The sequence below is a fragment of the Amphibalanus amphitrite genome, unplaced genomic scaffold, assembly GCF_019059575.1.
Source record: "Amphibalanus amphitrite isolate SeventyFive unplaced genomic scaffold, NRLGWU_Aamphi_draft 000045F_arrow, whole genome shotgun sequence".
Lineage (NCBI taxonomy): Eukaryota > Metazoa > Arthropoda > Thecostraca > Balanomorpha > Balanidae > Amphibalanus > Amphibalanus amphitrite.
This window is the reverse complement of record NW_024881541.1, coordinates 542,664-558,506: the sequence shown is the minus strand read 5'-3', so window position 1 is coordinate 558,506 and position 15,843 is coordinate 542,664. Positions and strand designations below refer to the sequence as shown.

At 50.4% G+C, this 15,843-nt stretch overlaps 1 protein-coding gene across 1 annotated transcript in view; it reads right to left on the bottom strand.

Annotated features, from left to right (window-relative positions):
- Nucleotides 1-4,396: 4,396 nt before the first annotated feature.
- The window catches only part of LOC122377472 (formylglycine-generating enzyme-like), a 67,167-nt gene continuing 55,720 nt past the window's right edge, over nucleotides 4,397-15,843 (bottom strand). The window contains exons 5-6 of the mRNA XM_043357526.1: nucleotides 9,657-9,840; nucleotides 4,397-5,281 (exon numbers count right to left, since the gene is read on the bottom strand). Coding sequence (XP_043213461.1) covers nucleotides 5,114-5,281; nucleotides 9,657-9,840 — 352 coding nt within the window. The 3' untranslated portion in view covers nucleotides 4,397-5,113. The remainder of the gene's footprint in view (nucleotides 5,282-9,656; nucleotides 9,841-15,843) is intronic.

The following is a 15,843-nucleotide window of genomic DNA, read 5'->3' as shown; positions in this document are numbered from 1 at the left end:
ATAGCCCTGTCAAATTTGTCGAGGGAAACCAGAATTTCATTGACCTCAGGGTCACTGATGACGTCACAGGTCAGGTCAAAGATAAAATGTTTCACCGTTCACGGTCCTTCTAGGGAAAGCGCTATAACACCGAGTAAAACGCATTTTGTCGAAAATCAGCGAAAGGGCGTCAGTTGCCTATAGTTCGTTTTTTTTCAAAAGGACGCTGGCTCAAAGTTCAATATCGAAGCTCTCACGTGAGTTTTGGCAGCTTCAGTGTCTGGCGAAGAATTTCTTACCGAAAAAATAACCGATTTCAAATTGTGCACGGTAAGTAGCTGGAAATTGTTTCTTAAAAATGAACATACTATGATGACGTCACTGGTGGCAGCAGGCACCCAAATGTCCGTGCCATGGGACAAGTGTCAACGAATTTGGGTGAAACTTAGTTTTTCACTGTTGCCGAGCTTATAATCGAGTAAGCAGTTCCATCCATGATAGTTATATGTTCGACAGTATGACCTGACGTCACCACTGTTCTCATATATGGTTCCAAAACGCACATATGGAAATTATCGGGAAGAAATCACATGTTAAAATTAGACGACGTTCGATTTTCTCAGGTTCAGTTTTTGCTCGTTTTGCTCACTAAAACACGTGCTTGTTCGAAAAACATACTTGGAGCCAGCGTCCTTTTGAAAAAAAACGAACTTTTTTTTATAGTACTTATGTTGCTATTAGAGGTCACTGGTCATACCAGGTCAGGTTACAGGTCAGGTCACCAAGGGTCACCACATGAAACCAACTTTACTAAGGTTGTGTGATGTATGTTTTATGGCCAATTTTTCATTTCCAACTCAATGGTGTTGGTTATAAGACCATCAGGTACGGTTTAGGTCACTTTCTGGTGGAGGTCAGGTCAAGGTCAGGTAAAAAAGGTCAAATTTCAAAGTTGATATTTTTGCATAAATGGGTATTAATGCGATGCAGCTCGTCACGGGACGTCTAATGGTGGTCTTTTTTTTGCGCTACGAGGTCTAGAATTGCATAAAATTGAGTTTGAAAATTTTACGTCATCAATTTTGAACACTTTTTTCACTATAACTTGGCCAAAAAAAGAAGTATCGATCTCAAATTTGGTATGTAGATAGAAGGCGGTAGGGACTATCACATATATTCCGTTTTTTTTTCTAAATTCATTTTTTTTATTTTTCGGCTATTATATTCAAAAAATCTATTTTTTTTATTTTTGGGGTCAAAATCCAAAAATTTCAAAATCCGAGACAGCAGTTTTGTTGCCCTCTTAATTCTACACCTTTTATGTCTGAAACATTTTTCTGTATCTCTAAAGCTGTAGGCCTGACAGCTCTTCCCGCGAAACCTTTTTTTGGTAGAAAATGACAGAAATGACGTCACTCTGACGTCATTAGCGGCCAACCTATCATAGCCTTTGGAAGAAAAATTTTAGGTCACAATGTGCAGTAGCTATTCACGGGAGGGTACTGAAAGTTTGGTGACGATCGGCGCAGCGGTTCTTGAGATATATCGAAAAAAAAACTAAAGGGGGCAAAAAATACCCCCCCCCACCGCCTGGAAGGTTAAAGCAATTATTGATAGGTGGGTTAAAACACGTGGCACTCAACTTAATACAACAGATACGCGAAATAACGTCAGTTGTTTTAGGCTGAATGTGACGCATTTTAACCCGTCGTTCATTTCTTTTTTAATTTAGAAATTATCTGCTTTAAATTGGATTTCATTTGTCTTAAATTTGATCAGAATGTTGTATTTCGACAAAGGCCTCCCGCAGTTGTTCAAACAAAGATGAATGGCAGGACAAAGTGTCCAATCAGAGGACAATGCTGTTGTTGCACAACATTCCGAGCGCGACCTTCGTTCAAAAGAGCGGCCACCGCTATAACAGCAGGGTCCCATACGGCGAGGCAGCGCGGGGACGAGCTCGCCTTACTCCGTTCGTATCGCACCAGAGCACGTGAGCGGCGCCGGTCACTCATACCCAGCACTGCTGCTCCCTAGCCGGCGCCCGCACAAGTGCCCCAGCTCTGCGGTCATCTCGGCAGTAGCCTGTGGCCCACGGCAGGGCCGTGGCCGGCCAGTGGCGGCCCGGCCGGCCCGTATCTCGCCGGCGGACGGGTCTGGCGGGACTCGTGTCGCCCACCCCGGCCCAGTATGACTAGGGCTCCACAGCCTATCGGCCGGTGCCGTATCCGGGGCCTGTCCGGACGGGAGTGAGCAGCCGCCGCCGACACAGCCGTCAGCGCCGGACGGCAGCCTTGCCGGCCGGCCACAAACTGCGCACACGGCGCCCATGCCAACAGTGCTGCAGAGCTACACCGCACTTCCCGACGGCAGGGAGCGGGCCGATCCACGCCGACCGAGGGCGGGCCGCCACCGTTCCACCGCCGCGTCGGCGCCTGCGGTGCCACATACTACCACGGTGTAAGCGCCGGCAGTGTTTGGGCACGTTCAGTCTTCATAATAAATAATGGGGCATCTGACAGAAAACAGCCATGAAGTGACACCACGCGCAGTGTATGAAAACGGGGCGGCGTCGCCAGTTGGGGTACCTATACAGACTAGACAGCACTGCAGCCGCCGCGCCCCTGCAGCGCATTCTTCGCACCAACAAGGAATGTAAACGCTAGTCTCGCAGCGTGCTAACCGGACAAGCCTAACAAAGAACAGAGTTAAAGCGCCCGAAGCACTTTGCAAGTGTTTTGATGACTGGAAATGTATGGTTTCGAGAAAGTTTGTGGGAAAAGTCGCGAGGGATATGTTCTCGGATACACACATTTGAGGCAATATAAAGGCACGTCACACGTGCATCAACGGCGGCTGCGCTTTAAATCGATTCTTTCCTGTATGTTTGATGCAGTATTGCAATGCAATCCAGCCATCCAAGAAACTTTGCACGAGACGTTTTCTTGGATGGTTTTCTTGTATAGCTTGATTTCATCTAGAGCGTCTGCTTTAAAGGAAATTTGTAAGCTTTGCTGTACTATTAAGTAATTAGAACTGCCTAACGGGTGTCTACTAAATAATGAGAAAATTTCTAAGGAGTTGATACGCACCTTTAATGGTAACACATGATATGCATAATTCACATGATGAAAGACCAATCTGTTGCGAATGTTAACCACACAAAATGAAAACATGACATCCCACGGTCAGTCGCCAGGAGGACGTTAAGCATGAACGGTTCATAGAAATCTTCGCCAATCTGAAGGAAAATTACCGATCTATACCGGAGAAGACACTTATGGCTCTCTAAGTATAAATTAAAGGCTTTTAGCCCAGTGCCAATCGCATATTTATGATATTTCGGACAAGAGGAAACGTTCAGCATGCTAGACAAAAGTCTGAAGTGGCTGTAACTCTGCGAGTTTCGCCACAGAAATAAAATCCCCTGCTATGGGGTGCGAAGGACAAAGTGAGGGGTGTCAATGTGCCTGCTGGCGTGACGCTTCAATATTTGCCACTATTATGTCGTAGTTTCTGCTTTAGAAAATGTGCAGTTAAGTAACTGAGGTGCACACGGACACCCGTTATCACCAAAGCGCAGGAACGCAGAGAATAACGGCGTTTGCGTCGGCCGTTCAGGGGCACGCTGTCAACTGGTCACAAGGTGGAGATGGTAATGGGTGACGAAAGCTGTTTGGCCTTCCCAGGAACAGAAATGTCATCTGTTGCCGGTTTGTGTGCTCTTGTAAGGGGTGATGCAACTGCAACCTGAGGACAAGTTTCCTTGCCGGTTTCCAGCTTACTGATGTGGCTAGACGGTGTCTCCGGAAGGGGAGGTACTGCCAGTCATATGCCCAAAATGTGTTAACATTGGAAGGGTGTTCTAGTGCGAGGGACGGCTAGAAAAGGTGTCGATTCCTTATTTAGGGGGGTCGCCAAGGTCATACAAGACGTAGATTACCCAAGTGGTGGCTATAAGCTCCGGTTCGACTTAGTTTTCGGCCATTATGCCATTAAAACCATCACAACGTTGGAGGGGGTCGGCGTACCCTTGGAAGATCGAGAGGACAATTCACCCTGCGTGTCGCAGCTTTGGCCGCTTTAAGACTTGTGAGGCTTTACCAAGAAAGAAATATATTCAGGGGACTAGACCATAGCTTTGGACCGACATCTGAAGAGGCGAAGTCAGAAATTATCGGTCTCGTTTAACGCAGAGGTGCCGCGACGCTTGATCGAGGGGGTCGGGTGGCTCGTGCGGCTTGACGTGAAACATGATGAACTCAGTGCGTTGCTTCGAAGGTTCTTGATAACCAATAAATAGGTGCATCCGCATGCGAATTTTGAATGATCTAAGTTTCGTAATTACCGAGATATAGGCATTTAAACTTTTTCTCATTATTTAGTAGACACCCGTTATATTTCAGTACCCGTCGTGTAGTTAATGTAATTACATTTTATTTCTTAGGTTTGTCAGACTATAGTTGAAATGTCTCTATGACTATAGTCTCTATGCTCATTTTACAAACAAACACCAATCTGACACGTGCACACCTCTCAGAAGCCACCAGTGCAGCGCGCGGTGCGATCAGTGGTATTAGCCCCACTCCAATGGGAGCACAGATGTCCGCGTCACCCTGCTTTTTACACTGCTTCCACTTTCCTGCGCACCCAGCCCACGGAGGTAGCGCGGGCGTTCCAGCTCCCCTCGCAGCGGCCGGCACAGCCCCCGCCGCAGCCCCGCGGCAGTCCAGCCCACTCCTCTTACAGCCCCACGGTCGGCACTCCAGCCCCCCACCACCCCTTACAGCGGCCAGCAGTCCAGCCCCCCCCCTCCCACCACCCCTTACAGCGGCCAGCAGTCCAGCCCCCCCCCCCAACACCCCTTACAGCGGCCAGCAGTCCGGCCCCCCCCCCCCACCACCACAATCACACGTGGTTCCTCCTGGCCGACCAGGAGGGGCAACGTGTCACGGACGGGGCGCTAACAGCACTGACCCCGCGGGCGCTAACAGCACTGACCCCGCGGGCGCTAACAGCACTGACACCGCGGGCGCTAACAGCACTGACCCTGCGGGTGACCTCGGTACTGACCCTGCGGGTGACCTCGGTACTGACCCCGCGGGTGACCTCGGCACTGACCCCGCGGTTGACCTTAGGACGCCAGGAGGCCGTCGGCGGCGCAGCGGAAGCCCAGGTTGCCCGCTGAGCTATCGGGCGTGTTCTGGCTGCGCGCCGCACACCTGTAGCGGTAGCAGGCGTCTCGGTGGCACATGTAGGAGCCGCCCTTCTTGACGCGGTCGGTGCCCGACGCCGGACCCGTCTGGCGAGCACAGGGTCAATGGGGTCAGCGGGCACCCAGCCGCGTGTTTATAGTTAGCGACTGGCGAACGGGGCTGGCTTAGGTCACCACATGCGGTAATGGTAGGACTGGCTGACATCAGCTCAGCAATGAGACAGCACGACACCCCGGTGTCAGAGGACCGAGCCGACCTACCCAACATGGGCGGACTTATTCTAAAGACGCACACTACCTTTACCCAAACCCAACTGAAATGTCTAGGCGCCTAAGAACGTACTAAAGACGGCGGTGGTTAGATTGATATTCTGGTAAATCTCAGGCCTCCGATTACCCTTCGCCCGTATGGGAGCTTCCCAGCCGCTAACGTATAGGGGGGAGGGGGGAGGGAGAGTCCATTGGACCCCCTTCCCCGCCGTTCGGCCTCTGATCTAGCTAGAGCTTCGCGATAGAAATGAGCGTGTCGCCGATGATTCCAAAGTCCTAGGTCATTAGTTGAAGTTCAATAACCCAAAAGGAACCGGGACCTGCTGGAGCTTCTCAAAGTGAAGTGAATGTTTTTTTTTCGGGCTTATGATTTCGAATTTTATATTAACTTTGAGCAAAGGTGATGTATTCATGCATTTGGAGTTGGTCGGGTCAGGTCATGTAAGGTCAACCAGTAGGCATCTTGCCAGATTGTTATCCCCAGTAATGTTAACCACCACTTATACAGTGGAATCCGCTTTATAAATCCGCCTTGGTACATACAAGGTGTTTTGGATTTATCAAACGGTGGCTTCATTAACCGGAGTCCGTCATTTTCATAAAAAGCTGAAACTCTGCTTGAGGCTCATGATGAATAATAATAATATAAGAATAACCAGTAACCTCATAATATAAATCAGAAATAGGAGCCAAAAAGTTATATTTAAAATTATCGAATATTTCGCTCCTGGAGCTTCGTCAGCGATAATTACAGAAAACTTTTTTCCTGTATTTATCGCTTTTTTATGTATTTATCGTTTTTCTGTAATTATCGCTGACGAAGCTCCAGGAGCGAAATATTCGATAATTTTAAATATAACTTTTTGGCTCCTATTTCTGATTTATATTATGAGGTTACTGGTTATTCTTATATTATTATTATCCGTCATTTTCATTCAAAAAGCATGCATTGCAGCTGCACGTTTCGTTCCCTGCAATACAAGCGTATAGGCTAGCATTCCCCATTGCCAATTACTTATTCAAATGAAAGTGACTAGGGGCTCCGCCATCGGTGGGGTGGCGGGGGTCCGGGCCCCCAATAATTTGACTTTCGTAATGCAGCCTAATTTATCAAGGCGTTCGTTTCAGGGTTGGATATCCCCCAAACCTGCGACCGTAGAAATGCCCCTGAAAGTGACCAGCGCACACTGCACAGCTGTCACACCAATTAAGTCAACATTACATAACCATACACGATCAGTCCCAGTCACGCCTGCTATGCCAACGCGGAACAGCCGGGCGTGCCTGCTTTGCCGGAAACATTGTTTTGAGGTGCATGTTGATTGCGCTCTTTATAGCCCTGAACTTCTACTTTTAGAACTCCAACTGCTGCAGACCGCTGCCCCACAGCGGTTCTTTGGGAACGGGTTGGATGCGACATTTCGAGTGGGGAGACGGCACTACGGACTTCGAAACCCCCAAGTGGCTTTATTAACGGAGTTCATGTATTTATTAAGCGGATTTATTAACTATGGGTATCTACTATCTGTGGAGAAAATCCATGAACAACTCAAGCGGCCACAAGTAGCGGCTGGATTTATTATCCGTAGACTTATTAAGCGAATTCTACTGTATAGTTTCGTAACATGATACATATGCACCAAAACTACCTCCCGGAAAAAGGTTATCTGAGTCACTGATAATGACATTGTCAGGGAACGTGTAAAAATGATGAACCCGCTCGCCGTTGAGGTCTGGCAAGTTCCACGTCCTGCCCCCCGTCGTATCTCCGGAACCAATAGCCGGATCGGAAACACTCAAACGGCATTCGAAAGAGCTCATCGAGATGCACAGGATAGGACATCGATGACCTTGATATTTGACCTGTGACGACACAGGGAGGTCAAACAATGTCAAATCAGTCCAATTTACAATGACGAGAAGTCGGTCATAAAAATGAAATCTAAGTTTTCAAAATGAGTCTGGATATGATGTACAGGGTGTCCGGAAAGTCCTGACGCCTCTTTTGGACGTCGTCTAACGCGCGCTGTGGTTATTGGACTTTCAACCAATCACCACAGATATGACCCCTCGTTCACCGCTCAGCTAGGGGTCGCGTGAATATGACTTTGCAACCGTTTTCAGTGATAGGTATATGGGCGAAGATGCGCCTTGTCGCTGAGAGCCCGCGCGCGGGGGCCCGGTGCGGCTTGAACGAGGCGCAAGTTGCAGCGCGATGCGGCGTTTCCCGGCGAACGGTTGAGCAGGCAAAGGTGCATTCCTGCTCAGAAATTTCCTAGAAAATATTCTCCCTCAGTTACGACCACGGTATGCCAAAGCTGCGGAGACTGAAGCAGCACTTCAGCGGCGATCGAAGAAAATCTGGGGTCTGATGGACACAAATGTTCCATCGTCTTCGTCAAGGTCATGTAAATGAATGACAGGCTGGTCCACGAGGGGCTCCTGGACACGAGGATCAAGGCGACTTGCCCTAAGAGTCATTTCGCATTTCAACAGCACGGAGCGCCCTCCAACAACGCCGCTGCCGTCCAAACCAAACTGACAGAGGAGCTCGGCGGACCAGATCACCGTGGTGAAATGAGATTAGGCCACCTTATTCTCCCAGCCTTAACCCGCTCGACTAAGGCATGCTACGCGTTTTGCAGAATAAGCTCTAGGCCACCTCTCATCACAGCCTGCAGTCGCTGAAGACTCGTATCATGACAGCATGGGAGGACAGGAAATACCCTGCATCATCAAAAACCGCAGGAGTTTCCGCCCTTGCGTCGAGGCCGTCATCGGCACAGACAGTGGTTACAATGAATGGGCACTTAGCAGAAGCATGTGGCTTGGTGTTCGTGGTCATTGTTTTGTTCTATTGTTGAGTATCTATGGACCAAAGGCATTTATTTTAAAAATACTGAAAAGCGCCAGGACTTTCCGGACACCCTTTATATGATAGATCTGGCATGTGGATAGTCACCTGAGTGGATGATGACCTGTGACGGATGACGTGCTATATCTGAAACTTTTTTTTTGTAAGCTTCATTGCCAGTTTTCCGTTCCTTTGACTGCATGTTCTGCTGCTTTCCGGCACACCAGCCTTCTGTCGTACCATGTTCGTTCAAAACGCTATTAGTCTCGCATGGTTTTGCCCCTTTGATTCTCATGGGTCAAAAGTTATTGAAGAAAAACATTTTTCATAAAAAATCGTTTCTGCCCTCTGGAAGCTAAACCGTTGACCTGAGGTCAACTCAAGTCCGAAGGCACACTTCAGAAAGAGAGTTTAGAGGGCGATCGAATGCGCTTTTCCGCGGCGCTGTTGCTTTATCGGTTCCCGATTTATTTGCCGGGTTTTCGAAAAATGTTGAAATAGGCATAATTCTTCCATTGATGACCTCTAGTGACGTGAAATTTGACCTGACCTTAAAAAAAATTACCAGTGTTTTCGTTCTGATTTTGGACATTCTGTCGAATGCCGCCTTCCGCGTGCTACATGACCCAGGAGCCAAGTTAGAAGGGGCGTTCAACCCCCCCCCCCCACCAGCAGGGCGTTGAAATCCAGACCCTGAGCGGGGCGCGGGTTAAGGTTATAATCATTCTTTTTTTTCTAAGAAAAATTCGAAGTTATTCGGTGTAACGTGTAGAAGAACGTGGCTGATGCCCCTATTCGAAGTCATTCATCCCAAAATTGTCTACTTTTCAATTGGTGGCCCTCAAAAGTTGATCCGTCTGCTATCCAAAAACTTCTAGCGACGAGTTTCAGATGCTGAGGTAAGATAATTTCTCTATCAGCCCATAGGCTTAACAGTAGCTAGGGTAGGTATTCCTAGAGACATTGACGATCCCAGTCCAGCGCGTGCAATGACCCTAGAACATGACGTAGCAAAATCTAAAAATCTGAAGACCCTTTCTCTCTATTTTCAAAAGGTGGCAGCACGCGCCATCGACCGTCCGGAGTCAGTTGCGCGTCACCCGCGCGCGGCCGTTATTCACGACTTTTTTCTCGAATTGGTAAATAGCTGTTATCGTGTATTAACGATTGCTTGCTTTGAGGTAATATGAATAAGTACTAAGTAGCGTGGCGTCACCCAGAAACCCGCCAACGTGACGAGGACAAGGTCCGCTCCCAGTCGCCCTCACCGGGTCGGTGCACCCCCCCCCCCGCCCCCAGCCGCCCTCACCGGGTGGGTGACCCCCCAGTGGCGCTCACCGGGTCGGTGGCCGGGCGCGGGTCGTGGTGCACCGCCCACCAGTCGGCCGTCCACTCCCACACGTTGCCCGCCATGTCGTAGAGGCCGTAGCCGTTGGCCGGGTACGTGGCGCACGGCGCCGTGCCCACGTGCCCGTCCTCGCCCGTGTCCTCCGTGGGGAACGTGCCCTGCCACGTGTTCATCCTGCCAACAGAGACGGTCGGTGAAGCGGGCACACCGACAAGTAGGCGGCACGATAGGGTAGGTGGAACAGTAGGTGGGACGGTAGGGTAGGTGGGACGGTAGGTGGGACGGTAGGTGGGACAGTAGGTGGGACGGTAGGGTAGGTGGGACGGTAGGTGGGACGGTAGGGTAGGTGGGACGGTAGGTGGGACGGTAGGTGGGACGGTAGGTGGGACGGTAGGTGGGACGGTAGGTGGGACGGTAGGTGGGACGGTAGGGTAGGTGGGACGGTAGGTGGGACGGTAGGTGGGACGGTAGGTGGGACGGTAGGTGGGACAGTACGGTAGGTGGGACGGTAGGCGGGACGGTAGGTGGGACGGTAGGTGGGACGGTAGGCGGGACAGTAGGTGGGACAGTAGGTGGGACGGTAGGTGGGACAGTAGGGTAGGTGGGACAGTAGGTGGGACGGTAGGTGGGACAGTAGGTGGGACGGTAGGTGGGACGGTAGGTGGGACGGTAGGCGGGACAGTAGGTGGGACAGTAGGTGGGACGGTAGGTGGGACAGTAGGGTAGGTGGGACAGTAGGTGGGACGGTAGGTGGGACAGTAGGTGGGACGGTAGGTGGGACGGTAGGTGGGACGGTAGGTGGGACAGTAGGTGGGACGGTAGGTGGGACGGTAGGTGGGACGGTAGGTGGGACAGTAGGTGGGACGGTAGGTGGGACAGTACGGTAGGTGGGACGGTAGGCGGGACGGTAGGTGGGACGGTAGGTGGGACGGTAGGCGGGACAGTAGGTGGGACAGTAGGTGGGACGGTAGGTGGGACAGTAGGGTAGGTGGGACAGTAGGTGGGACGGTAGGTGGGACAGTAGGTGGGACGGTAGGTGGGACGGTAGGTGGGACGGTAGGTGGGACAGTAGGTGGGACGGTAGGTGGGACGGTAGGGTAGGTGGGACGGTAGGTGGGACGGTAGGTGGGACGGTAGGTGGGACGGTAGGTGGGACGGTAGGGTAGGTGGGACGGTAGGGTAGGTGGGACGGTAGGTGGGACGGTAGGTGGGACGGTAGGTGGGACGGTAGGTGGGACGGTAGGTGGGACGGTAGGTGGGACGGTAGGGTAGGTGGGACGGTAGGTGGGACGGTAGGTGGGACGGTAGGTGGGACGGTAGGTGGGACGGTAGGGTAGGTGGGACGGTAGGTGGGACGGTATGTAGCAGTGGCCAGGCTGGCCTGACGGTGGCGCCACCATACAACACGGCCTGGTCCTCGGTAAGCAGAGTTGGTGGCGCCACCATACGACATGACCTGATCATCGTTCACCGCTAGTAGCAATAGTTTGGCGAAAACATGCTTCCTTAAAACTGACACTGGAGGCGCCTCTGCGCCAGGGTGGAGCTCAAAACTTGGGCACAAGCCACAAAGCTCCAAAAAATACCCAGGAAAAGTCACCAAATTTCACGTCTCTAGCTCAACGCGCTCAACAAACATTTTCTATCTGCACAGAAAAGAATAAACCGCAAAAGGCGAAGCCCCCCTCCCCCAAGAATAATAGCGTCAATCCGCGTCCTACTAGGGGTGGGGCTCAACAGAGCCCCCTCCCGTTTTTCTGCAATATCTTCTATACCGCTAAACGTATCAGCACGAAAATTCACCAAGAAATGGCACTTGAGGGGTGCCATTTCTAAACACGTTGGTGACGGTCGAGGAAAAGGATGATGTCACAAAGATTTTAACCCTCGCCGGCACAGGCCATTTTGCGTCCTTCGACGGCACAAGGGGGGGGGGGTTGGTACGAGCCCCCTCGCGTTTGGCCCCTGATCGAGCTAGAGCTTCGCGGAAAAAAACGAGCGTGTTGCCCGTCACGAGAGGAAGCCGATGATACCCAATTTTAAGGTCCTAGGTCATCGGGCGACCTTCCAGGTCAGGTCAATGACCCGAAAACCGGGAAAATCGGGACCTGTTAGAAAGTCGTAAAGTGTGGCTGCCATGTGGTTTTCCGGGGTGCTGATCACGAATATCGTGTTACTTTTTATCAGAGATGATGTCTTTTGAAGCATTTAGACCAGGTCGGGTCAGGTCAGGTCAGGTCAACCGGTACGGGTTGTGACGGGTATTCGTAATACGTGTCAACCGCCTCTGACAGCTTCGTAACATGTTACGAAGGCACCAAAATTACTTCGTAAATGTTCAAATGGTTGCTAAATTCGAATTCAGCTCCAAAAACTAGCCTAAAAACATGTAAAACTCGAGAAGTGAACCGAGGTCACCCGAGGTCACCAAAGGTCAATGACCTGACCTGACCTTCAGGTGACCTTGACACCCACCCTAATGTATGGGAGCAACATCAAATCACATGTTTGCACGTTTGAAACCACGAAAAGCTTGCAAACGCGCGGCTAATGCGAGCCGACATACGCCGAATCGCGATTCCGGCCAAACATGGTCTCGGAAAAGAGGTCACAGGTCAAAGGCCATTTGGGTCAGAGCCATGAAATTTTCAGGGTAGGTGTAAAATTGATTAACACGCGCACCGACGGGGGGGCGGATATCCGCCCACCCCCCTGAGGTTTCTCGCAAATAGCGGGAAAACCGCGGCACTTAGCGCCGCGAAATTTGGTACGACTATTCCCTCATCAATTTTACACAAGGTGTGCAAGTTTGAACCGCCCAACTTTTAAGGTCAGGTCACCAGGTCACTTTGAATGACCCAACCTCAAGTCACTTTTTTGCAACTTTGTCACCGTGCCAGAGCTACAGTAGATGTCGGAATCCTTTGAAAGTCGCAGGATGTTATAAGGTCATTAGTAGCTACAACTTGTATATCTCGGAATTTTGATATCGGTGACCTAAGGTCAGGTAAATTTCGCGACCTCCCCAATATAAGTCAATGGGGGAAAAATCAACTCCCTGTTTTTACCACTAAAACGGGTCGGAATGGCCCCATATACCATACATGACTTCATATACGATCAACCTTCACTACCTTGAGGTCTGTGTTGCTGTTGGGCAGCTGTAAGGTCATGTGACGTCATCAAAGGTCACCAAAGGTTTTTTGCCAATAACTCCGTACAGAAACAAGATACAGCCGCGCGGATGGTCTCATTGTGTTCAGCTAGTCAAGACGCATCGAATGATATACATGATGACCTCGAGGTCACGTGACCTGAGGTCAACCTTTGACCTTGACCTTTCGAGGTCAACTTATATATCATTCGATGCGGATTGACGAGAGGATCACGATCATGCCCTTAGTTTGTTCCTATCTTGAGTAATTCGAAAGTGATTCGAGAAAAACTCTCTCCATATCTAGCGCCGCCATTTTGACTTTTTCGACCCCTGTGACGTCATCTTTGACCTGACCTGAAAATGACCTTGGTAAAAATTGTAGACCTTGACCGTGCGTATCCGATGCCGTTTACCGCTTGTCGCTATCTTGCTTCGTTCTCGAGATCTCAGGGGGGGGGGCGGTCATCCGCCCCCCCCGTCGGTACGAAGTTGGCGCAGACCCCCGTCGGTGCGCGGGTTAATGCGAGGGTACTGGAAGTTTCGTCGCGATCGGCCGCTTTTTACGCGAGTTATTCGCGAAAAACCTTTGGGGGGCATCAAACCCCCCCCCCCTGTACCGGCGAGAGTTAACAGAGCTCTACATCAAGTCCATGAACTCGGGTCCATGAACTCCTTCATTTCGAATCTGCACACACAACCCAAAGTCGACCAAACCCCCTCCCGTTTTTCTGCAATAACTTCCAAACCGCTTCACGGATCGACGCCAAACTTTCAGTACCTTCGGCTGCATCAATTTGAAACCTTGTGTTAAAATTTGAACTTCGTAGCTACCATAGGTCGGCCGGAAATGACGTCAGAGTGACGTCATGTTCGTCCGATTTCGACGCAAAACATTGAACCACGGCAATCGCTCCCAAGAGCTCAGCTTTTAAGCTAGATCCAATTTCTTTGGATGAAAGGACTCAAAATTGACCGCGCTATCAAACTACTATCTCGGATTTTCAAAAGTTTGAAAATTTCGAAAATTTTATATAATAATATTCAAAATTTATATTTTTTTCAAAAAGTTTTTGACTTTTCGAAAAAAAACCGGAATACATGTGACAGAACGCATGATTATGACTAACTCTAGCAAGTTTTAGCTAAATATCTTCAAAAATGGCCAAGTAATACGCATTATTGCAAAAAATTCACAATAATTAATTTTTCAAATCAATTTTTCAGTACGTATTTGACATCGTACACCAATATAAATGGCACCATCGTGTTTCTGAGCTCAAACTGCATCCAATAGACACCTTTTTGTTGAACAATTTTAACTTCAAAATTTGACCTTTTTTGACCTGAAAGTGACCTGACCTAAGCTAAATTCGACTCAAAATTACCTCGAATGACACAGACGACATCAAATTCGAAATCTATGGCCTAAATGGACCATAAAACATGTGTCACGTGACCGACGCATGATATAATATTTTCGTGACCTGTGATGACCTGACCCTGACCTGAAAATCAAAGTACGAGTTTGGTACCCTCAAAGTATCTAGAGCATCTGTTCACGAGTGTGGAAACCGAAAATGAGCCTGATCTGACTTGTAAGACGGCGGCCAGAGCCCAAAATGTGAACAAGCCAAAATGCAAATGTGACTTGATTTGACACTGTGTACTTTGAAATGTGAATAAAAATCTGGCAAAAAAAAAGCCAAAATGCTAATAATTTTTACTTTGACCTGACCTGTGACGTCATCGGTGACCTCGAGGTCAATCAAATTAGGTTTCGCTCGACAGTTTTTCCGGGGCTATCAGACGCCGTTTGAATTTTGACGATCGGTCCAGTAGTTTCGGAGTTAGGAGGGGGGCTATGAATAGCCCCCCTCCCAGTAGGGCGTGTTATACACAGACCCCAGTGGGGCGCGGGTTAAGGGTTACCATCAGTGCCCACTGGCCGTAGAGAGTCAGCCCTTGACAACATTCATCACGCCCTTCGGCAGGTTCGCGTTCCTACAAGCCCCCTACGGGATAACCTCGATCGCCTAACATTACAATCGGAGGATGGACGAGGCGTTCGAAGGGATGACAGGGTTTAGGAAAGTCGTAGACGACGTCGTCGTTTTCAGCCGCACCAGAGAGGAGCATATCCAGCATGTGCGCAAGTTCCTGGCTCGCTGCCAGGAGAAAGGCATCTCCCTGAACGCCGGCAAACTCCAGCTGGCACAGCAGACCGTGAAGTTCGCGGGGTTCATCGTTTCAGGGGATGGCTATCGACCAGATCCTGAACTCGTCAGGGCTCTCTCCGACTTCCCGACGCCCGGCAACCTGACCGAGGTCCGGAGCTTCTTCGGGCTCGTCAACCAGCTGACGTACTTCGTAGAAAACGTCTCGGACCACCTTACTCCGCTCCAACCACTCCTGAGTTCGAAAAGGGGACGAGATTCACCAGGCAGCATTTGAGCGCACCAAAGCTGCCCTCTCTTCCGTCCCGACGCTGGCCTTCTACGACCCGAAGCTGCCAACCCGCTTGGAGACCGACACCAGCCGAGTGCGTGGGATTGGGTTTGTCCTGCGCCAGCTCCAGCGGGACGGCACGTGGCGCGTGATCCAGGCCGGATCGCGCTTCTTGAGCGACGCTGAATCCCGGTATGCTGTGATAGAGTTGGAAGCCTTAAGCGTGGCGTGGGCGACTCGCAAATGTCACCTGTTCCTGTGTGGCTTACCTCTGTTCCAGATACTGACCGATCACCGGCCACTTGTGCCGATCTTGAACAGCAAGATGCTGGACGAGATAGAAAATCCTCGCCTCCAGCGGCTCCGGATGAAGATAGGAGAGGCAGAGGCTGGAGATCAGGAAACGAGCACGGAGCTCCTGATGCCCTCTCGCGAGCGCCCGTACAAGATCCTGTCAGGAGACGAGGTAGGTGAAGATGGATCGGTGGCACAGGTGTGTACCGTCATCAACGCCGAGCTTGACGCCACAGACACCGACGTTCGACTAGATGAGGTACGCCGTGCCGCCCAGTACG